The 25,102-nt window shown below is 39.2% G+C and overlaps 1 protein-coding gene across 2 annotated transcripts in view; it reads left to right on the top strand.

The window, feature by feature from the left end:
* Positions 1–17,477, top strand: part of camk1b (calcium/calmodulin-dependent protein kinase Ib) — a 33,479-nt gene extending 16,002 nt beyond the window's left edge. For both annotated transcript variants that reach the window (XM_020086903.2, XM_069537579.1), the window contains 10 exons: positions 6,755–6,886; positions 10,950–11,024; positions 12,016–12,154; positions 12,249–12,375; positions 12,913–12,988; positions 13,155–13,267; positions 13,681–13,759; positions 13,922–14,009; positions 14,179–14,275; positions 14,415–17,477. In XM_020086903.2, coding sequence (XP_019942462.1) covers positions 6,755–6,886; positions 10,950–11,024; positions 12,016–12,154; positions 12,249–12,375; positions 12,913–12,988; positions 13,155–13,267; positions 13,681–13,759; positions 13,922–14,009; positions 14,179–14,275; positions 14,415–14,512 — 1,024 coding nt within the window. In that variant the 3' untranslated portion in view covers positions 14,513–17,477. The remainder of the gene's footprint in view (positions 1–6,754; positions 6,887–10,949; positions 11,025–12,015; positions 12,155–12,248; positions 12,376–12,912; positions 12,989–13,154; positions 13,268–13,680; positions 13,760–13,921; positions 14,010–14,178; positions 14,276–14,414) is intronic.
* Positions 17,478–25,102: the final 7,625 nt, after the last annotated feature.

The following is a 25,102-nucleotide window of genomic DNA, read 5'->3' on the forward strand; positions in this document are numbered from 1 at the left end:
TTGGTGCTGGGCAGGCAGCATACGTTGAGTCTCTAGAGCTTGTTGGTAGAAAACTGATGAGAGCCGAGAGAGTGAATCGAACAGTGACGTAGGCTGAAAGACAAAAAAAGTCATCTGCTGAGGATAATGGTTGAGGTAGATTGATGAATATCTCTGGGTTCACAAAGCAACCTCTCATATTACACATGGCCATTTTATCCAGTTTTAACATTAAAATATTGATGAACAGCTTTAAGATCTCATTCTCCTACAGTTCTATAACTTCATAAAACCAGCTTGTATTCTGCTTACTTATACAAAGCTGTTATAATGTAACTATAATGTATATTTTTTTTGGTTTTTGGAGGACCCATAGAGCAAAGATGGTCTTTTTCTGTTTCAGGGCCAGTATCCCAGTTGGGCGTCTCTCAGCTCTTATTGGACCAGATGGTGCTTCCCTATGTCTCTCTGACCTTTCCACAGTTACCATTTTGTCATCTGTTTACATAACTTCTTGACCAATTTCTCAGCAGGACAGATGGCGCGATGGGTTGTGGCTTGACAAATGTGGGATTTATAGGAACATTAAATACAGAGTGAATGGAGAATTCAATTCTGGAAAGACAGCAACATATGAGAAATGTTTCTTTGCGTCTTATAAAAAAATGTGTACATACGTAAAGACGGCGTATGTACTGTACATATTTGCATTGGCATAGTCACCTATGTAACACAGCAGATGGTGAAAGCAGACATAAAGAGGAGACTGAAGGGATTGAGACGGAACTCCTGTTAATTCCAATAACGTGTCTTAATGAGCAACCCCAGCAAGGCTCTTAAAAGAAATAGAAGCCATTGTTTGACTGCAAAACCTGCATGTTAACTGCATGTTAAATAGTGTCAGTAATTTTTTATTATTGTTGTCATTGGAAATCATTAGCCGGGCTAGTTTTATTTCTGTGCATGTCATTATTTTATGATTGTCTGTTAAACACTTTTACCTTGATGGTTTTATTTGCCTTAGAAATCTTTGTTCCTTGGTTTTAAATTCCTTGGATGCACCATGTGAAGCATTGTGAGATACACAGCTAACAATTAATACCAGACCACAATCTAGTATTTGGCAGGAGTATGGTCAGTGTCAAGGATGTAATAGAAAACTGATTTGTAACAGCAGTTAAGAACTGACATTACTGGGTCATATGTGCATTTTGCCTTGTGTCAGCTGGTTTATTTATTTTTAACACAGCCATGCTCCAGCTGTTCTCATTTGCATTTTTATTTTATTTTGCATCAGACAACAGAGAAAGTGTAAAATAGTGACAAACACACAATAGCAACTTTACAATGACATAAATTAAAGTCGATGTCACCAATCTTGGATAATTTACAAGCAAAATCTATTTTCTCATTCGGAGACAAAGTTTGAACTCATTCAAATCATTCAAAAAATCAGGAAAGATTGTCCTTGCTCAGGGGGAGAGACTGGTGACTCCCCTCAGCAGAAAGGAGCTAAAGTTTGTCTTAACAGTTTTTGGATTGGTCTCTAAGTGCTTTTTAAAATTTACTGAAGGGGTCTCAAAAGTTAAGTGACAAGGGCACTAAGTTAACGACACTGCCTGTAAATACTCGGCTGAGGTTTCAGAAGCTGTTTGCACGAATTCGAGTGGTAAGAGCAGTGGCCAAACTCACTCACACACCTCACTGACATACATTTGTGTATACTGTATATAGGGCAGGCCTGCTGTTGCTCCAGCCAAAAAGGTTGCTTGCAGCGACAGAAACTAAGCAACACAATGTCTGAAAGTCTGAATGTTCAGAGACAGAAACTGGTCTGAAAGGTCAGAATACAGATTTCATACAGAAAGGCACAATGTTGACCACTAAAGTACATGCTGTCTCAATTTCATGTAAATATTTACTCTGTTTGAGGCTCCCCACATTTAAATGTTGTTGCTGCGTCCATATTTAAACACTTGTGTCAAGTATTTGCACAGTGAATGTGAGCACGCCTTACTGTTTGGATAGTAGCAGTGAGCGTGTCTCTATTGTGTTAAGTGGCTAATAACTGTGCAGTAGCGTGTGTGTGAGTGTGGGTGTGTTTGTGTGTGTATCCTCTTTCTCGACACAGGCCTGCCACTGGTGACAAGAACGTCCTGTTAGGAACAGGAACTGCTCAGTAAACACAGTTGTTAAGCGAATAATCCAAAACCATTTCTAACATTAAGCTATCAGCAAACTCACCACATGACTCTTCTTCCATCAAATAGTAATCACAATCCTACTCTTCATATTTCCTCAGAGAGAAAATTGAGTTTAGGTATGTTTTGCCCTTGCTTTCTTCTAAGATATCAAGTCATTTGGATAAGACATATTGAGCAGGTTGTAGCACAACGTTTACGGTAACATCCATCTTCTTAATGCCTCTTGCATAACTTACAATAGAAGTATAATTCCTTTCTACGGGACAGTCTGTAGAAAGGAATTTGGATGAGTAGGAGCTCCTACTGGCAGGAGACAGAGGACAGGGTTTAATCATTTTCATCTGCAGTGTTTCAGCTTTCCATCAAACATGAAAAATGAGCTTTATTCTCCTCTGCCTCCTTTTCAGCTTTTTAGTATCTTTCTAATCTCAGAATGTGTCACTTGGATAAACAGTGACTTGTTATTATAAATTAAAGTCATTGACAAAATAACCAAGCAAACCAGTCTTGCATTGTCCACGATTTGTAAAATTTGTCTTATTTGAAGTAAGCTTTATACTAATAATTAAATATTATTTTTATTTCTATAAATGGCAGCAATAAAATGTACACTTTAAATTTGATACACTCAGAGGTCTTACAACAGTGTTATTTGGTCTGCTCTGACCATGGACTTTATTTAAAGATGGACATGACAGCTCCCCAAAAGTGAAGCTACTTTGATCACCCCTGGTGGTTGGCTGAAGTATAGTTCATAAATCCTGCCTCCTCCATGTTAGTGGATGGGATATGGACCAAATTAATAAATGAAAGTAGAAGTCAAATACATTTTCGTCAAAAATTGTTTCTGTTATTTTAAATAGACACTTATGTTTGTACAAGTTCTTTATTTCCATTAAGTTTGCAGACATGGCTAAAAACAAGCTGCAAACACAGCATGTCATAACCTCTTTTTTTTGTAAATGCAACAGTAACTAGTGCACACGCAGATACGAAGAGTATCCGAAATCAAAGACACATTAGTGTTCTCAGATTTTTCTCAGGGTTTGTGTGAACCACTGTTGACGCTTCCCCAGAGCCCCTTGGTCTGTCACTGGGTGCATGGAGAATGTCAACTAAATCCCCCAGATGCGACAGAGGAATTTGCAGCACTGACAACCTCCTCCACACAGCTGGATTCCTGCCATAACTAATGGTCTTTCTGTGGCAGTTTTACTTTCTTGTTGAGATGTGACCACAAGGCCTCACTCCCAGGATAATTGCTAGTTTGATCAGTGTACCTGAGCTTTGAGGTTAATGACAAAAGATGCAGAATGTAGGTCACTTTGGATCAGAGATTTAGTTTGCTTTTTGAATACTTCAAAGTTAGATGTTATTTCCAATTTTGTCTTTAGCATTCTTAGCATCATTCTTGGTACTGCTCTGTGACACCTTTCACATCTGGATTGAGCCAATCCCTCTTGACTTGTAGGATTTGTGGGATTCCTTGATGTGCAGCTGATCATGAGCTTATTCTGTATATTTTAAACAAACAGTCTGCACTGAAGGATAGAATATAAACTGATACAGCAACACAACATTTTGAGACACCCACAATGATTTGATTTAGCAAAATTCAAGTAACTATATACATGCACATTGAATTTCATGAAATGTATGAAAGGATGCTGTTTTAAAAAGTACATTTATCTGCATGTCAGAAAGTGCAGATCAGCCAGCTCGAATGATATCTTATTTGGACTACAGCGTCACTCAAGGGGATAGCGGTCCTGCTTGGTAGCAGATATAGTCTCCTTCCTGAACCGATGTCTTCAGCAGATACATCAGTTGTGTCTCTGCTGGAGAATGCAGAAAAAAAAGCTTTGTGTTCAGATTAAAGTGCTTTTTTAACTCCCACCTGGATCATTGTGGTTTGGAGTTTAGTTTTAATGCTGTGATGTGTTTGTTTTACCGTTAACTCGATATCTATATATATATATATATATACACAGTTAAATGGTTCTTTGCTCTCTGTTTGCCATGTACACCTCAAGGGTCTTTTACAGATATTATACATTGGTTCTAATTACTGGATCGTCTATCTCTCTCTACATATCGAGATCTATATATAAATATATATACACAGTTAAATGGTTCTTTGCTCTCTGTTTGCCATGTACGCCTCAAGGGTCTATTACCAAAAGCGTATATGAAAATAGAGTAAGCATATCCCAGTGTGTGTTTTGTCTGTGTGTCTCAAAATGTTGTGTTAATATATCATTTTATATTGAGTTTATATTCTATCCTGTGTGCTCGCCAATGCAATCAAAAACATTTTTTAACATAGTTCTTTACCAGGTTAGTGGAAATGAATTAGTGCTGTTCTCAAATAGAACACATCTAATCAACCAGACATGGACATATGTTGGACTATTTTTTCAGGTAAGTTTTTAATCATGAAGGTAGGAATAACAAATAGAGCTGCAGGTGACAGGCTCTTATTGTGGTTTGTAATCAGCACACCTCCTACAGGCCATCAGTCTCCACTAACATCTGTAGTCCTTCCTTGTTATACTTCTGCAGTCATAGTTGTGGTTCCTCACTGTCCACTCGCTGCAGAGAAACTACAGCACAAACTGTCAGCTGACGCCAGTCATGTTCAGACACGTCTCAGTCTGTCTCTGCCAACATACTGACTGCCTTTTGATTTATACTGATTAGATAAAGCCTGTTCCAAAATATGCATTTGTGCACGTTGAGGTAGTGTCTGCGAAGGATGCAGAACCTGAGGAAGTGCATTCATTCAACTGTTTTTCTCCTCAGAATAAGTAAACCCTAAAGCACCCACCCCAGCCTGTGGCTTGCTCTGAAAGGTTCACTTACAAACTTTGGAGTTCAACTGAAAAATATAGTTACTGTAGCTTTAAGCTGATTTCAGTATAAGAGCGTGTTGTTTATCGATCCAGTGTAGTTTATGTGAAAAACAAAGGTTATAGAATGAAGTGGTAACTTCATTTTTGATGAACTTGTGAACATTTTCTGATATGTTGATCATATTTATTGCACAGATATCAGACAGTTGTAGCAGCATTTGTTTTACTCGTTTATTGCACATTGTAGATTGTTACTTATCTTCAGTGCCTCAGACTTAGTTCTGTAAACTTTATCCATCTATGTTGGAAACTAAAAACTAACAAAGTGTGCGATGTTGCATTGATTCAGATTCAAATTCAGACAACTTTGTTAATCCCAGGAGGACAAATCATTTCCACAGCCTTGCCATTCATAGAAATTAAACTCAAAAAGACAGAAATAGCAGCAACTTCAGACATCAGCAAGTTTAACATACATGATAATAAAGAAGTATCTAACTTTTCTGTGATGACTCTCAGCATTCAATAGCCTGATAATCGTAGGAATGAAGGAATTTGAGTTTTGGTTTCTGTTCTGTAGGAGCGCATTTTAGCTCTGCCCTGAGGGGATTACAGAGAATTCCCTTGAAAGTATACTCACTCAGACTGAAGAATCCGGAGAGATCACAACTCATGTTGTATCTCAGTTATTTTAATTACAAATATCTAACTTGTATATAGCTTTTACTTCATTGTCTTAGGTGCAATTAAAACTGATATAATTCAAGCTTAACACTTAGTAATATTGAAGTTTCTGATAGGCAAACACATATGGACGTCCTATATCTACTTCTCAGAGTTATTTTCATCTTGAGTGAACTTCCGTCAAAATCCATCTGTGGTGACGTGAACACAGCATTGAGTGTTTGTTTGATACACAAATATTATCCATTGATTCTAATTACTGGAATGTCTCTCTCTCTCTATATATTGATATCTATATATAAATATATATACACAGTTGAATGGTTATTTGCTGTCTGTTTGCCTTGTACGCCTCAAGGGTCTATTATGAAAAGTGTATATGAAAATGGAGTACATAGATCCCAGTGTGTGTTTTGTCTGTGCGTGTCTTACCTTTAACAAACAGTGTTCTGTCTTACAGATGTTCATTACTTTCCATACAGTCTGTCTCTGCTGTTGTATTATTAATCCTAACCTAACATAATATTGATTTTAAAATCTATGATTCTAGTCCTTGTACAGCTTTGGCAAAAAGAAAGTTTCTGCCTCTTTTAAATTGGTCATTGGAAAAATGATTCAACTACTTTGAGTTCTGCTGTTGTACTTTTTAAAATGTTTGATTTTATTTGGTAGGGAGACACATGCATACATTTGAATCACTTTTTGGCTGGCATCAAAATGTGTCCCTAAGAGAAACATAAAATTTAATATCTGTGTTTCTAAATCATTCCGCCACTTTGTAGCCTGTCCAAAATTTGACTCACCAGCAGCCTTCAGACTTCAAGACTTCAGGTGGAGGGAGGCTGAAGTTAAAAATAGACACTATCTGGCATCAAAAGACCAAACTTCTTCCAGCACTTACATGTAAGAAGCCAAGATATCAGAGCAGGAGTTTATTTTGTCTAAGTCACAGATGCACATGAAAAGCTGTGCCTACACACATGCAGTGATAAATGACAAGGGTGTGTGAGGCTGACCTGTGTGTTTGTGTTTCAGGGGAGCGTTCTCTGAGGTGGTCCTGGCCGAGGAGAAGAGGACTCAGAGGTTGGTGGCTATCAAGTGTATCCCTAAGAAGGCGTTAGAGGGCAAGGAAAACAGCATTGAGAACGAGATAGCTGTCCTGCACAAGTAAGTGGACTTCAGAAATAAATGACCCTGTATCTCTTTGTAATGTAACATGATGGTAACATATAAAACTAGAACACCTCTGCCAAGGCCCAACAGTCCCACATTTAACTCAACTCGATCCACGTTTTTATTTGGAATCATATTGAATTTCACACACTCATAGATACAAATCTAAATATTTTCATCAAGATCCATTACTTATCCCCTGGAAAATTTGTGAAAATGTCAAAACAAATATTCCTTTATCTTTGTCTGGATCTTCACCAACATTTCATGGGCTCTTGCTTGGTCCCATCCTTCTACCAAGGTTCATGAAAACCTGCTCTGGTGGTTTTTCCTGATGCTGAAAAAACAAATGCGGGTGAAAAGATAACCACAATGTTCAACATTAGCCTGCATCTGAAATACTATCTACAAGGTGATACTGCATCAAGTATGTTGTATCACATTACTGGATATCATACATGTCATATATGACTTTTGTAACACAATCTGCTCTGATACTTCATCTAACTTGTCATCTGAACTCTATAAGAGATGCTTGTGCGTTTCGATCTTTATACTCCAACACTAAAGACTTGGTAGAGTTTGAGAGCCAGGACACCACTGTCAGTGTCTCGTCCATGTGGTCAGTGCTGGTTTTATTTTCCTCATGTGTAGTACAGTGATGGTGAATTCACTTTAATCAGCCTTGAGACAAAGTCACTGCTGATGTTTTTAATTATCATTGTTAGAGCTGTCACGTTCCTGTCAACACTACTCACCTCCATTGTATTTAGGCGATAAAATGTGGGATTTTTTTTTGTAATGTGGCTGAACTGGCCTCATAATTTTACCATAAACAAGAATTGAATGTCTTTTATACCAAAATGAACAGGTATATGCAAGTTTTTTAAACACAGGGAAACCTGCCATCAAAAGGCCATTGACTCTTTGACCATTGCCAGTGACGGGGTTTGCCTCCTTTTTTTTTTCTTTCTTGTGTTGTTCGACGTCATGAACACACCAGAAACTTAGGTGCGCTATCATCGCGCTGTCTTGCAAGTGTTGCATCTTGCATAATACGATGAAAGAAATATTGCATTCTGTTACCAAGATATAAAAATAAAGTAAACAAACATTCATGGCTTTTTATGCGTCATAACATTGTGTCAGAAAAGGAGCAGCATCAGACTGCCAAAATAAAGAAGAATCAATTAGCACATTCACCAGATGTGTTTATTTCACATTCTGTCTACTGCAGAGTCATGTGACCTGGGAGTGAATGTTGATTGAGTGGGGTTTTGACCAGTGGAAACTTATATTATCTTTCTGAGATCATGGTGTTGTATAATCTGACCTAAAACTTGAAGTTGTGCACCTTTAACCCTTATTTCTGTAATATGCAGTCATATCACACTGATAAAAACTACTGCAAAGGTTCTCTCTCCACCTGCACAGGGCATTTAATGTTGTATTATATTAAGACAAAGGCAAGTGACAATAACACAGCTGGTAATTGTGGAGCACTTCAAACTTATTTCTCTTTAGATGTGGGGGAATTACAGGCCACAGTGAAAATGGCTGATCTACATTGGGTCCAAAGTTATTTTTAGAGCTCTTGTTGCCTGGGTTACAGGAGACACACACACGACTCAAGCCAATATACAGCTATGATCCCTCCTGAGGTGAGCGTGGTGGAATGAAAGAGGCGGGGGTTAGTTTGGAGTTTGGATACAGTTTTGACGAATGGAATAAACTGAGGAAAAGTGGGCCTGAAAAATGTGGCCCTCTTTTGCTCTGTGTGAAGTTCGAACAGACTCATACGAAGGTTTCATTACATCATCCTCAAGTCCTCCTCGATACACGGCGCGGGACAGGGTCTGAGTGGTTCTTTGAATATGTTTAATTAAAAAAGGGTTATTTTCTTTGGTTCATGACAGAATCAGATGAAAAAAATGATTTACTCCCTTTGGAATTTTTGGTCCAGTTGAAGGTTTAAAGTCACAGCCAGTTATTTTAGTACAACAGCCAGAGACAATGAAGTATTTAAGTATAGTACCTGATGGTTCAGTTTGTGTTGGGACAGATTCAGAGCCAGATGATCCTCAGCCCCCTGACTGTTCTGATTACTATCAGATGGCTGCCCAGCCTAATGGTGGCTTGATAAAGCACAAATGTAGCCAAGTGATATCATCACATTGATTTGCATGCTGCTTGTTCTCCTCCCATGAATCTAGACCAAACATTTACTCAAACACTGATGTGCAAATCCAGTGACTAACCTCAATCTGCTATAGTCGTGTGTAGCTGTGTCCAATTAGGGAAGTTGATGTGAAGTTGCTGCTTTTGAAAACCTGAAAAAACATTTCTGAAACTTTAGAAATGTCAAGTTGTTCCATCTCAGTAAACTGTGAGCTTGCCAAAGAAGTCATTTCAGAAAATCATGATTTATGACAGCTCAATAAAAAGCAATGTTTTCCAATGTCCAGTTCCCCCGGACAATAAAGTAGAACTGAGACAACTGAAATAAATCTGTAGCTCAGACAGCACCTGCCGCTCCTTCCACCAGGTTTTTACAACACACAACAAATCCACATTTCTTGCTGAATCTGTTTGTAGGACACTTGTTAACTTTGGTTGATGCTGGAGAGTACCAACCAATTCACCAAGGTAATTACAGTTATTCAGGATTCAAACGGTATAACTAACCATATAACTCTCTTGAAACCAGTAACTGTTTGATTTCTTACATCATTTGTGTGTTTTTCACCACACATTTCTTGTCAACTTATTGGCTCAGTTTTTAAAAAGTCATCTTAAGTCCTTTTAGGAAGGAAGTTGTGGAACTTCTTACTCAATATCCGGAGAATGGTGACAATATGTCATTCTGTACGAGCAGTAAGTAATATTACTACCACCTGTGTGAACCTGAGCTAAAACAACATGTAATGTAAATCCTCATTCTAATATGGTTGAGGGAGGTTTCTGTTGGATGTTTATGAATATATCTCTCCTGACTGGAAAATTTGCATGATCTCTTTTGTGTGAAGAAACATTTTATAGAAACCAGATTTTAGAAAGCACTTCTCCCTCCACGGAACCTAAAAACTGGTAATAAAAAATCTGAGACAATGCTAGGCTTATTCAAAAGGATAATTTAATGTGTGTGTCATTATGAGAGATACTCAACAGAGTATAGATTTAAGAATCAGTAGATTTGTTTCACGTCAGATACAGATGTTACGGGGTCGACACCATTGTTCTCTAATTTGCCGACATCTGGGCTCTGATGCCTTAACAGACCCACGGGTGCTGACAGAGGTTAGCAAATGACTCAACAGCCCTCTGACAATCACTACGGCCACCGTCCACCATCTCTGTGCTCATCACCCACACAAACACACCTGCTCAGGAATCCATATCAAACGCAGCGACTCGGCTGCACCATGTATCTGACCTTCTCTCACTGTGTGTGAAAAGTGCACGCTCGAGCTGGTTTCACACGCGTCTGCTCACTGGGCAGGTTTAATCCATCATTCATCCTTCACTGGGTCCATCTCTAAGCAGATGAATGAAGGTGTCCCTGCATTGTTACAATCTGGATCAGATTCATTGCTGTAATCCAGCATGAGCTGAGTCCGACACACACTGTACCCGAGGTAGGGCTCAGACACGTGGCTGTGTGTTGCCTTTCAACTGTCACATTCATCGCAGGGTAAATTAAACACACACTAAAAGAGTGGAAAAGTCTGAGTCAAAGGCACCCTGTGGAGTTCCAATCTCGATCTGGGGAGTCACCTTCTCACCCCTGTCAATGCACCCACGGTCTCAGGGGGCAGCAGCTCACAGAGCTCAGCCAATTAAGAAGCTGCATGCCACCACACAGTGTAGCCTCGTCTACAGCCTGTAAACAGTACACGTGACTGCTGGATGAAGCTGCATGGTGGGTACATGCACAACCATGTATCTACTCTGTATGATTTCACAATGGTTCAATGGCAATGACAAGACAAACTGTGGTAAAACATTAGAAGAAGAATAAAATGAACAACTCATCTTCTTCTTCTCTCCCTTCTCACAGGATTAAACACGCCAACATCGTGTCTCTGGAGGAAATATTCGAGAGTAAATCTCACCTCTACCTTGTCATGCAACTGTGAGTATTCACATATGTGAGGGTTTGTGTGCTGTGTGTTTCATCTCGCACACACTGCATGTCACACGCCATTAACTGCACACACACACACACACACACACACACACAAACAAAAGCAAACAGTGTACTATGCCTACTCATGAACACCAGTGGGGAGTTTGCCCTCACACCTGCAGCCTGACAGCCTCCCACCCACCTCAGCTCCTAAAATGTCAGAGGGAGAGAGAGATTGAGAAAGAAGAGATGAGGATCAGCATTATTCACCCAGAGCCTCCTGAAAACACCAATCATTCACAAATGAGTTACAGTTCGTGGGAAATCTGAGAAATAGGGTTGTGCTTTTATAAAGAGAAGGATTAGTGGGGAAATTCTTTTCTTTGCATTTGTGTTCATGGTTTCATTTGACACCCAGTGCCTCTTCAGTTTTATATTAACGAATCAACATTAAAAACACGCTTCAGTGAGATGTAAAACTAATGAGGGAACGACGCTGCGTCATGAGGGAATAGAAATGATGTGGTCATGTTGAGGTAAAGGATCTTTTTGTCCTGACTGAGCCGTGACAGACTCTTAATGTTCAGTGATACTCAGTTACTCTGCAGCAACATTCCTCACTGCCCCCTTCTGTTCTTTTTTCTTTTCTTTTGTCATTTTCTGTGTAACTGTCCATCTGTCTTCTATAAATCTTTTTTTCATGAGTCCCCATCTGTGTGAGAGACAGAGAGAGAGGTTAAAAGAAACACACCCTTTTATTTCAGTAGATGTGCAGCGCGAGGGCTCCCTCTAGTGGCTTTGTGCTTGATCACAGTGTGTTTGGTTTTCTATGCTTGCATTCCTTCTTCCACTTTTCTATCTTAATATATCAGATTATTACTCATGCAGTTTATCCTGCCATTAAAGAATAGTTTTGAATTAATATCTCCCTTCTGGCCTCCTTAAATACATCTTCAAGTCTTCACATTAATAAACAAATGTCTCCCTCTCTGTGCAGGGTGTCTGGCGGGGAACTCTTTGATCGCATCATAGAGAAGGGCTTTTACACAGAGAAAGATGCCAGCAAACTCATTCAGCAGATTTTGGATGCAGTTAAATACCTCCACGATATGGGAATTGTGCACCGTGACCTCAAGGTCAGTCAGGAGTCAGAGATATAGTTTGACACCCAAACAGAAATGTTTTCCTAGTATCTGTAATTTAAAGTCAACTCTCGTGTTGTATTTGCAGCCAGAGAACCTGTTGTACTACAGCATGGATGAAGACTCTAAAATCATGATCAGTGACTTTGGTCTGTCTAAAATTGAGGGATCTGGCAGTGTGATGTCGACTGCCTGTGGAACACCTGGATACGTTGGTAACGAAATCCAAAAAATCACTTTGTAAACAATCAATCAGTGTTCCATGCAGTATTAGCTAGAAGCACGAATTTGGTTAGGTTTCCCGGTTTCTCCCTGGAGTCCCGGGTTTGACTCTTGGCATGGGAATACCCTTTATGAGTATGAATCAGGACATAAAGCGAGCTGTCCTCTAATCTTAGAGTTGGTGGTTCCATCCCCGACTCTGTCACTTTGCGTGCCGAAGTGTTCTTGGGCAAGGCACTGCAACCCAATTGCCCCTGCTAACAGTGTGTGATAAAGTGCTACAGATAGATTCACTGTATGTGTGATTGGGTGAATGGCAAAACTCTGCTGTTAATGCTTTGAACGGTCATCAGGTCTAGAGAAGTTAGTTATGTTAGCTAATTGTGTTCTAGAAGATGCATCAATGTTGATTTTGGTTTCTGTGGATATCTGTAGCTGGTAGTAGTTGATATAAATAGACTCAGATTTGGAAATGGTGCATATTGGTTATCATTTTATCTTAACCACATTGCCTTGCCTTTTTCTCTCAGCCCCTGAAGTGTTGGCTCAGAAACCCTACAGTAAAGCAGTGGACTGCTGGTCTATTGGTGTCATAGCCTATATTCTGTGAGTACACATTTAAGAGACAGACCCAAACTACCATTGGACTGAAATCTTCTGCACTGAAGATTTTAATACTCATAAAATCTTTATTATGTTGCAAATCAATCCAGATGCTTAACATTAACGTGTAGTATGAAACATGACACCTGTCCTGTCCCCTGTGTCTCAGGTTGTGTGGTTACCCTCCCTTCTACGATGAGAATGATGCCAAACTGTTTGAGCAGATCCTGAAGGCAGAGTACGAGTTTGATTCTCCTTACTGGGACGACATCTCTGACTCAGGTATCAATCCAATTTTCCATATGTGTTTGGTTCATAAATGTCCCTCTCTTCATTACTCTCTTTTTGTTACTGAGCTCTTAATGTATATGTGTAGCTTTCTTTATAAGATGATCAGAAAAATGATGCTATCTTTAAGTATCAAAGAGTAAGATCACCTGTGACTTGATCCTTGTGTCGTTGCTCTGGTCGAGGATCCCTCCAGCTTTTAGGACGAACGATACAGTTAATGGAGGCCTGTTAATGGGGGATGACCTCAATATATGTTTTATCTTACTTTTCAGCAGTTAGACACTGAATCATTATTATATTAATAAACTGTATCCATTCTGACATAACATTTTTACTCCTTCATAAATAAATAGACTGAACCAGTTCTGACTCTTGAGTGATATAATCTTTGTTCTTTCCTACAGCTAAAGACTTTATAGTCCACCTGATGCAGAAAGACCCAAACACACGTTACACTTGTGAACAGGCGCTGCAGCACCCTTGGTACTGCTCCTGTACTCAATCACACATTCACATTACAAAGAGCACTTTTCATTAAAATCATCATTCCTTAACTTTGGAGAATTTTCTCATTTAACAAATATGGTGACCTGTGTATTGTGCTGTACTACACTTATGAGACTCATTGTTTCCTCTCTTTGTCAGGATTGCTGGAGACACTGCTCTGGATAAGAACATCCATGAGTCCGTCAGTGCTCAGATCAAGAAGAACTTTGCTAAAAGCAAGTGGAAGGTGAGTTGTTGAAGTGTATTCTGCTTTGTTAATATCCCATTTAATATACATGGACTCTTGAAACCAACTTTCTAGAATGTTTGAAATATTAAAAACAATCAATATTCTGGATTATGATGAGATTCTACTGTAATTAATGTTTGTTTTTTGTGTGGCCTTTCCTCTGCAGCAAGCGTTCAACGCCACAGCAGTGGTTCGTCACATGCGGCGTCTCCAGCTAGGCACCAGTCATGAGGGGCCCAACCCCACCCTACCAGAGGAAGAGGGTATCAGCCAATTTCTGTCCTCTGCAATGTTTTGCTTATCTTGCCCACACGTAGTCATGAGAGGTGTAAATATAGCAGTGTCATGTGCGGTGTCAAACAGCAGCACTGATAACGTGCCTGGTCTCTTTCTCTCTCTCAGGGGCTTGTTGTGAGGGAGGCTGCTCCCAGAACGTTGACGGTGGGGCTGACCCCCTGTCCAACTGCACGTACCGCTGCCACCCGACCAGCAGGGTGTGATCCCTGCACCTGCTCCGCTCACCTGTCTAATCAGTCCCACTGACTTTCCAATTTTAACCCCCACGGTGAAACCAGAGGCACCATCTGCCCCATTATCTGGTTAGGAATACAGTGTCATTCCAACCTGTCGCCTGCAGGGGGAGCAAGCCTCTCCAGCCTGAGAAGGATGACATAGAAGGTGGATGAAAAGGAGGAGGAGGAGGGAGACTTGATGACAATGATGATGATGAAGCACCACAGTGAATCATTTTTACAGACCGGCTCTGATAGTTTGGGATGAGTTGAGATGGGGGAGACGAAGCTGAGGAGGTGAAGAAGCTCCTCCTCAACCAGCTTGTCAGGTGAAATGTTTTTGCTGCAGCAGGACAGAGCTTGTTGGACACGGTTTTACTCATCATTTTTTTTATTCAACCTGTCTCTTTGTTTGTTTTATTGTTCATTGTTATATATTGTTGTATATTTTTGTGTTGTCTTTTTAACCTCCGACTCTTAGACATTGTAGTGTAAATCCAGAAACAACATCTGCATGATTAGAGATTAGATTTCCCACATGCATGTTTTGTTATCTTTTGCAGAAATGCATCACAGGAGTAAAATGCAAGGAGTGTTGTGTGCAGAGATTATCAAGGGAGGATAAAGACAGATGTTGCAGTGTACTGAAATTAAACAGAGTTAAATTTACAGAACTACAGTATGTCTTCAAGTTACGCTTTTAGACAATCAGTGACATCATAGTTTATGCAAAGAAAACTCCATCCATCTACTATGTAGCCTTTCTTCTGGTGATATAGTGTTCCCTTGCAGTAGTTGTGCTTTTTTCAAAGTTTCCCCCAGTTTCTTTTTTCAACCCCCAAACCTCTTCTAACACTCCAGCACAGGGATATATCTTTGTCAAAGGTGCCTTTAGGAAAATATATAGTACAAAGGGTTTATTTCCAGGTAGCTTCTGAAAGGTTTTGTCTTTTTCTGCAGCATTCTTGCAGAACAGACATTTTTCTGTAATTTCAGATTTTGTATGTGTCACATATTCAGCTTTAAAATGCATTTTTATGCTTTTTTTGTCTCAAAGTTAAGTACTGTAATCTCAGACAGGAGGCCTGTGCACGTACAGTGCCGGTTGTCATTACAATCAACCGCATATTGTTTTTCACAGCATCTACTTAAAATTTAAATTGCTACAAAATAGCATTACAAAATTATGTTTTCAAGGCTTGTGAGCTCTACCAAGAGCATCATTTATTTATAAAAAAAATGTGTTTGTGTATCTTAATACATTTTGTGCAAAAAACAAACAAACCTGCAAACATGCTTAGTGATCCTCCTTATCCTCAAAACTAGTCTGACTGTGGAATTGTGTGAATCCAAAAAAAGAAAAGCAGCCAAAATTTGATATGCATCTGTTTTCAGGATTACAAAAATGTTAATATGTATCTGATTGAACCACTCAATCTTTGCAATGGAGAATACAGAGTGCATTCTTAGGGATGGCGCCGTGTGGGTTATTTCATTGGTTTTTATAAAGAATCCTATGCTTTGAATTGTTGTAGTGGAGAAAGGCATGGAGTACAAAATGCAGAGGAGCTTTATGCACATTTGTTAAAGTCCTCTTGGGCTTTTTACAGACATCCTGCATGAGGTCCCTCCATCATCTGATTACTCCATCCTAATCTTTGTAAGGATAACTGTTTTAATACATTGATGGATTTTAAGCATTGATGTGTTCTGGGTATATTTGCATGATGTAGCTTGAAATGTATGAATCCCATGATTAATAATGAATAGTGCTCCTTGTGATGATGTTACAGTGGCCAAGAGATGCTGAAAGTGATGGCAAAAGGAGACATTTTTGTCAGATTGTCTTTAAAACACCATGCAGATGAGTAAAGAGCTACAGAAGTGGAAATACTATTTCAACATGTCAAAGTAAGCTCAGTGTTGCTGCTTCAAAAAGTATATTCCAGCTTTATTCAGCATCAGGTTGGCGTTGTAGTGTATTTGAACAGTAATTTGACTGGTGACTACAAACTGTAAAGCATATAATCAAAAGAGTGGTCTTCAGCGTGAATTGTTTGTACGTCCTAACTGTGACAATGAGACACCCAGTCCAGCATGGGATCGCTCATGCATAGAGGCAGCTGTCATACACAGTCCTATGAATGTTGAAGACTGATAATATATACATGATTAATTATATAATAGGATTAATATGCGTAATGAAAACAAGTCTGTTAACTAGATTTGTTGTCACAAACACTGATCATTGGCTGTGTCTCCTGCACTATAATTTAGCTCCCGTACCTTCTGAAGATAAGTGTATAAGTATATACACAAATGCACTATATTCCTACAAAACAATTTCAAGGCAAAAGTAAGTGTGATTTTTAAAGATAATTGATTCCGTTTGTTTGTTCTTTGCTGAGGTGAAGAGCCAGGAAACGGAAAAGTAAAGGTTTTTACATTCCAGTGTGATTATGAAATATATAACCATATCCCATGACCTCACCTCTCAACCACCTTGGTATGAAAATAGCAGGGGTGAAATAGAATTATAGTTGAGGAGGAGTTTCACTAACCTTGCCCTCAGAGTTGGATAACTACAGGGCATATTATGCTCAACCGCCACAGCTTTTGCATTAAAAAGTGATCATTTTTTCAGCATTTTATTAGTGGGTTTTAAAGGGCATCGGCCTAAAGAGCAAAGAGATTCTTTGTGTGAGGGCTTCTCCTTTTAATTGAATTACCAGTGTCGGGTGAGATTTGTTGTATAAATGAGTATTTTTAACATAAATATGTTGCCTTTAAGATAAATGCTGTTTGGGGCTATGGTACCTCCTGTATACACGAATGCAATGCATCAGGGGGTTTTTAAAAGTGAATATTGCTCAGTGTGAAAGCCAGTGATTTGTGCTTGGAACATATTTGTAAGTGAAACATACAATAAAATCCCTGTCTATGCATCATGGAACCAACCAGAGTCCTTACCTTACATTTACATCATGTACTGCAATAAATGATGAAAGAAATATTGAGCCAATGCCTAATGCACAACCAGAAAAAGTCAAACAACAAATAGCTAGGATGAAATTAGTGATTTTGATATCTTTATTCCCTAACATCTTTCTGATATATTATTTTACAACACAAAACAAAGCTGTTAAGAAACAACCTGTAAATGGACATAACTTAACTAACACTTCAATGCATTTAAATGGACAGTTTAATAGGAGCTCAACCGCAGTAAAATGCTAAGATTATAGCTATTTGGCTCAAATAGGCTTGTTAAATCAGTAGGACTAGGTAAGCTCACTGTTTTTCCTCATTTTAAGATTTTAGTTCACCAAAACTAGCCTGTCACTTGGGCTACTTCAAATACAGGAAACACCTTGAGGCAAAACAGTTTAGCATCAGTCAAAGTGGTTTTCTTCATCTAACGTAAATTAACCAGCCATTTGGTTTTACCTGTTTTGTTGTAGCTGCAGACTTACTGTGCATCCAATAATCAGAAACTCATCTCAAGTCAGAAAAACAACTCAGAAAGTCATCAAAGAGTTGCTGAGGTCATCATTTATAAGCCAATTGACATAATGAACTTGCCATTAAACTGCATACATATGGGGAGAAGGTCTTGTCTATATGCTCTAAACATAAATACAACATTTGTTTTTACGGCGTCCATGTTTGTTCCATATTCTGACTTCAAAGCACAAACACATCCGAAAAAACGGGAAATGGAACCTTCCTTAACATGGTAGAATAAGTGTCCAATTAAATTCTGGTCTCACCAGAATGGAGTTACTATTATATCTTTGTCTCGTAACAGTTCTTTTCTGTTTCTTTCTATAATTATTTTAAAACATTTGCACTGATACTTTTCTCAAAGGAGAATTTCTGCGAGTGTTGATCTCTGAAACAGCTTTGTGGCTTACGAGGTTTGTCATGAATGTTAATTTCATTCTCTGCTACTTGAGGCTTCTCTGGTCCTCTCTGAGGAATGCTGGGTAATTGAGGCTTGTGGTTTGGCTGCATTGGAAGAGAGCGGAGAAAGGGAAAGCGAGCAGGAGTCTGGTGGTCGACCTCATTCAGGAGACAGTGGAGAGAGTAAAAATGATGCGGTCAAACCAGAAACATGGGACTGATTCAAAATAATGGGAGAGAAATTGCATGAATCACAAGGTAGAGAGTGCTTTAAGATGCAGGCAGTGTTTAGATGTGGAAGAGGGGGAAAACTAATTAAAGGGTGAGACTTAGCATCGTGTGGAACAGTACAACTAACTGGGGATGGGACAGGAGGAGAGTGGGTCTGCATTTTTAATATCTGTACGAATGGGTTTAATTTCTCCGCTAAACAAAAGCAGCTGATGAAGATCGTGCTTCGTCCACATCTTCCTCTCTGTGTGAGTTTGGAGTGCTGCTGCCCATGCTTGAATGGAATGTGAACCATAGTCCTGACACAGTGAACCACTGCTATTTATCTGAGCGGTGTCACTAATTAAAAACTGTCATCAGCACTGAAAACAAATTGCTGATGGGGAAGTCTGCACAGATTTGTCATCTGTAGCACAACTGCTGTGAATGCTGGTTTCAAACAACAGCTGCTTTAAGTCTTCCGGTAGGGAGACGTTTTGCAATACATCCAACAGTTGTTGAGCCATTTCACTTGAAACCGCACATTTGAATCTCACAGCAGCTCAAGGGGAAAGATGGAGTCAACCTCTTGGGACCATGAGTGTATGTGTAGGATTTCATGTCAATCCACCCAATAACTGTGATATTTCAGTGTGGACCAAATTTGTGGATCGACAACTAAAAGTAGTCTTGGTCTCATTTAGTTTCTGTCCTGCTAACCCTCAGATCCAAGGTGGCCTATTGTATCTGGTTTTTCTGTTTTATTTCAAAGGTGTTTAAACATAACAAGTTAAATATTCAGTTACATAAATCAACATAGTTTAACATTTAATTTTCTGTCCGAAAAGGAGCATACGTTGTAGAAGTGAAACATGTTGTGTGCATACCAAGCTCACACACACACACACACACACACACACACACGCTGCCAGCAGGCTTATTATTGTACTAATATCTGTCAGTGCTATGTCCATATCGTCCTTCAACATGTCCATTTATAGATAGTTTCTACAAGTTGTTAAAGCTTGTCACTTTCCATTCATCATTACCTGTCAAACACTGACGTGAATATGTGGTAAATATAGAAGACTGGTCAGTGTGGACATTTAGAAAAGGGAAACTTAAGTGGCCATGTAATAATTTTCCTAATTATAACTTAAAGCCTGAATCAATTAGGGTTACTACAAAGTCAGTGGATCCTAAAAACTGATCATGTTCTATTGTACCTACTGCTGTAAAAGTGATAATTATGTCAGATCTGTGACATGTCAACCCTATCTCCAATAACTTAATGGATTTTGCTGTTATGTTTCAGTGGGAAATGTTCACATCATCCATGGTTGCACATATGGCAGCAATTGCACAATGCTTTAAATAATTGTGGCATTGTATGTTAAATGGTGCACAGTAAATGTAAAACCTAAAAGCAAAGCAATGTTTTTGTTGTGTGCAGTAAAAAAAATATCTTTTACACTTCAGAGTTGAGAATAATGAGCCAAACATTCTTTTGATGTTAATGAGTGAAGGAATTACATCAGCATTTAAATACACAGCATTGCCACCAAAATCTCATCGGATCAAAAGGTAAATGAAAACATAACCTCTCTGGTGGAGGTACCAACAAATTCAATGACATGCTGTGTCTCGTCAGATATGTTGTTTATATTCAGGAGGATGTCCAGCATTTAATCTCCACCAGCATCTCATAATGCCACATGACATGCTGTAGCTGCATTTTGCACAAGGTTTGAATTATGTGCAAAGACTTTGGCTTTCTTTTTCACAAACTCTTTAACTAAACTCTCTCTCTCTCTCTCTCTCTCTCTTTCTCTCCCTCTCTTTAGAAAAGACATGCAGCCTTAGAGCTTGAGTAACAAACAGTTGTATGGACAGATTTAGAGTGGATTTATGGACAAAATACTAAATAAACACCTCTTTAACTAACAGCTGAGATTTTTTTCCCTTGTATCTTAGTCGTGCGTTGGTTTTGGAGGCAGCGTCAGATAGCTCAGGGCATCTTGGCCAAATATTTTCTTTGGACCAAAGCACAGGAAAACAGACAAAAACCATTAATTCATGAGGATTTTCCAGTTCCACTTCTGCTTGACCCTGTGATCTCACATTGTTTGAGGAGTTCAACCAGGTTGATTGAGTTTGAGAAAGTCCTTGAGGTGCTGGAGCACAGCAGCGGGCATGAGACAGAAACTTTACAGTGAGATCACCGTCCTCTTTGTGCTCTGGAGATGAGTGACGTTCACTCTCAATGACTCATTTCAGCCAGAAGTTTGACGGAGAGAAGATGTGAAAGTGTTTTATGCATATATTCAATAGCTGGGTCTTAAACCAAAGAAATCTCAGCATGTGCACAGCTCAGCATAGAGTATACTGAAGCCAAAGCACTGCATAAAATGAAAATGTTGCAGAGCCTCAAAGTCCTGCATGACTGTGCCAACCACAATTGGTAATGATAAAAAAAAAATGGAGAGTAGGATGAAAACATAGGGGGGGAGTATCTGGCAGTGCAACGAGACCCACTAATTTTCCACTTTTGGGAAATTTCAGCCTGGAATTAGGATCGAACAGCACAAGGGACTTGACATCCATGTTACTTGCTGTGGGAATAGAGGCCTGTGCTTGACATTTACCCCCGACTACAGCTGAGAGGGAAAACACACTGTCAGGAGGAAAACATGAAACGAGGCAGGATAGTGTGTTTTTTCACACCTTGAACATTTAATGGGATTAACTGCTTTTGCGGGACACAGAGAGGAATTCTGGGGTCAGTCTGGGGTTCAAAGTTGCCTAAAGACATGTGTGTGTCTCTGTGAATGACTTCCTGCAACTCAGATTCATTCATTCATTCTCCATGACCCACTCACCAGTGAGTATTCTTCTTTTCATGCTTTCGCTGATTTCGGGTCTTGTTTACATAAAGGCTTGAAATTAACCCAGATGGTTCTTTCATCTTGGAGATGGAGGAGCTTATAAACAGTCTTTTAGGATTAATAATCAGGTGGATGGAAATAGAAAATATATAAATGGTCACAATAAAAGCCCTTGAATTCTCTTAAGATCAGGTAACAGCCCTTTTATAGCCAATTTACCTGCATTCATAACACATCAAATATGCTCCATACTGCTATGACCCTGAGCCCCCAATTGTATTTATTATCATTATCATTACCATTACCGTTATTATTATTTGTAGTAGTAGTAGTAGTATTGTTGTTATCATTAGTAATGAATTATTATTTTTGTCAATGTTTTATTCTTATGAATTTCATTTGGTGATAATATATATATAACCCCTAACCCATATACATGTTCATATAGGTTTTGGCTCCTAAACCTTTATTTCAAACCCATTATTCTGTTCCACCATTAAACATTAGGTCCAATGCAAAGAGGTTCCCCTCACAACAAAACCAGCTTCAGCCAGCAACCAGATTTATTAAGTCCTTCACCACACATACACCGTGCAATGTGGAGACTGCAGGGTTATGCCTTTAACTGTTTTCTCACAAAGTAATTTATGTTCACAGAACATGCTCTGGCTTAATATGCAAAATTGTACTGAGGTGCAGGGAGGTGCTGTTGATGAAGAGAACTGCAAATTAAATCTGCTCTAACATGCCCAGTGACTCATGTCGAATGGAACTTACAATAACAATAACAATATTGATTTCAAGACATCTTTTCATTCCAACAAAAATCTCTCAAAGCATTTTCTGCTTTGTCCTGTGCATGCAATTAATGAGTCATTTCTGTTTCTATTTGTACATTAATCCCACTTTATGTGATAGACAATAGTGTACAGCTGCATATACTGCATATCCATTACACCGTATAACATCTGGAGCAGTGGTGTAATGGTGCAGTGATTACTGTTGCCTCACAGTAAAAAGGTTTTAAGTTCATACCTCATGGATTCTATGGTTTCCTGTCACTATACAAAGTGATTCAAGCTAATTTATGACTTAATTGTCTGTCAGTGTCAATGGTTGTGTGTATATACACATCAGATAATCTTGCAACCAGGATGTACTCTGCCTCAGACCATGCTGAGACAGCCTCCAGCAAACCTGACTTACAAATGCTTGAGAAGGTATAACTTGTTTTTGATTTTGATTTTGAAGGTGTTTTACCCCTAGAAACTCCTGAAACTACTACTGCATATAAATCATTCGAATAATACCTTATAGGTGGCTCGAGTGAGTGAGTGAGTGAGTGAGTGAGTTACCTCGTTGGTCACTATTGGACTTCTCTAATTTGCCTTTGCATTCACAATTACATCGTCAGGGAGTTTGGCACTTTTCTGTTGGCTGCTCCAATTCTCTCAGGTGTTTGCCGATATCTTCTGTTCACAGAGACAGCAGTGTGGCAAGATTTCATGGATGAGCTATGACAAAGATGCCAACTTTATGTCAATGTTACCTCCAGCCATGTACTGGGTTTTTACCCTCGTCTTGTTTAGAGGTTTACATAACTCTCTTGCTCAGAACCTTCGCTCTCCTTGTTCGGTTAGTGATATTGCAGCTCTCCATCAAATCTGAAGCACCAGCAGTACCAACTATACTCAAAACTTGCATGCAATGTCTGTGTTTATCAAAAGTAGTAACATCTGTCTCCAGTACTTTATACAACTGGGGGATTTACAAAAAAACAAGCCACAGTTTGATGCTCCTCTCTCAGAACTCTTTGACTCAGGTCCAGAATGAAAAAGAAAAGCCTCAACCCCTGAACAATCACTAAAATATGATGTAAACATATGGAGTAGAAAATATGGCAATATAAACCAAACTTCCCCACATGTAACCATTAAGGGTAGTGTTAACAACAAACAAATGAGATCCTGAATACCTCCTGCTTGTCTTCTTGACCTCCTCAACCAACCAGACAAAGAAAGAATATGAGTGAAGGATGTAACGAGAAGGAGGAAGGAAGCAAGGAAGGAAAAAAGTAGATTGTCACTGAAGGTACAAACTGCAGTCTACCTTTCGCTAAGTGGTGGAAAGAAGGGGATGGATAGAAAAGAAAATGCCACAGTCAGAAGAACTTGTTAGTAATGAAGTCACTTTCAGTCTGAATTAAGTTAACTTAAGTCTCATGATAAGTTAATTCACTGAGTAAAATAACAACAGTGAAACCAGAGGGGGACATAAGTTCTCAAGTGTGACCCATCACCTTTTTTGCATGCCATGGCTGAGCCAAGGAATTAAATTACTGAGCTCATACCCGTTGGCTCGCCAAGATGCTGCATTTGCCTCCCTATGGTCCAAAGTTGGATCTTACAAAACCGAGGGGAAGGGGGGTTAGGCATTGTGATTGGCACTGTGAGCTTTGCCAGACAGCAACAGCAGAACAGTCTCTGAAGGCAAACACACACATCAGTCATCCTTATTGAAAGAGACATGGACAGACAACAATGAAAAATCTGTTGTGCCAGAAGAGGCTACAGCTGGTCAAGTGTGACGAGACGATGAGGAAACGTTTCCACTCAAATCCAAGCCGTGTTCACAGATGTGCTGGGGGATTTTCAGAAGAAGGAGAAAAGGTATTTCGTATTTTCTGGAACGGGACAAAATATCAAATTTCTTGCAATGCTTGAACTCGAATGATTCAGCAGTTGTGAGTATGTCCCCTTTTTAACCACACCAGCAATGTGGCTGTGTGGCAGCTGGGTTGGTCCATCGTTATAGTCCTGATCAGCTTAAATTCATGGTCCCCAAAGGATAATTCCCACACTGACTTTTCCTTAAGTGCCACTTTGTGGTTGACATTTGTGTTTTTTTTCCTTGAAAACTAGCCAATGGATATCAAAGAAATTTGATGGAGACATTCACGGCAGCTGAAAACAAATTTAATCATCTTTTTTTATTCAAATTTAATTTGCATGTGGGTTCATGGCTAAATATCGTAACATTTCCTATGCCTCAGCAGTAGACTACTTGTGTTTGCTGCTAAAATCAAATGTAAGCATGCTAGCCCTTTGAATTTAGATGGTGGCCTATATGATAAAGATGATACCTGCAAAACATCTGCATACTCGCATCGTCAATGTGAGCATTGAGTGTAGTTTCTTTACTCTCTGAGGCGTTTTCACTCCTGATTCTTATATGTTTTGTAGAGAATTTAGTGACATCTAACAATGAAAAAGCATATTGTGATCAACTAAATACCCTGAGCCTCACCCGTCCCTTTGAGGGGTTTAGGACATGAACTAAAAAAATGCAAAATACTCTCAAGCCGGTGTGCGGTCTGTTCTGGGCTACTGTAAAAACATGGGAGAATCTGCATTACTGAAGACCTAAATAATTACCTAGAGAATCAATGCACAAAGTGAGAAACTGCTGTGATGGATTTCTTTGAGGAATATGAAAGACTCAGTGTAGTTGAAATATGAGTAGAAAAGAGAAGAGTATAAGAAGAGAAAACGATCAGCAAATCAGATGCTGTGGACTAAAA

This window comes from Paralichthys olivaceus, chromosome 2 (genome assembly GCF_024713975.1).
Source record: "Paralichthys olivaceus isolate ysfri-2021 chromosome 2, ASM2471397v2, whole genome shotgun sequence".
NCBI lineage: Eukaryota > Metazoa > Chordata > Actinopteri > Pleuronectiformes > Paralichthyidae > Paralichthys > Paralichthys olivaceus.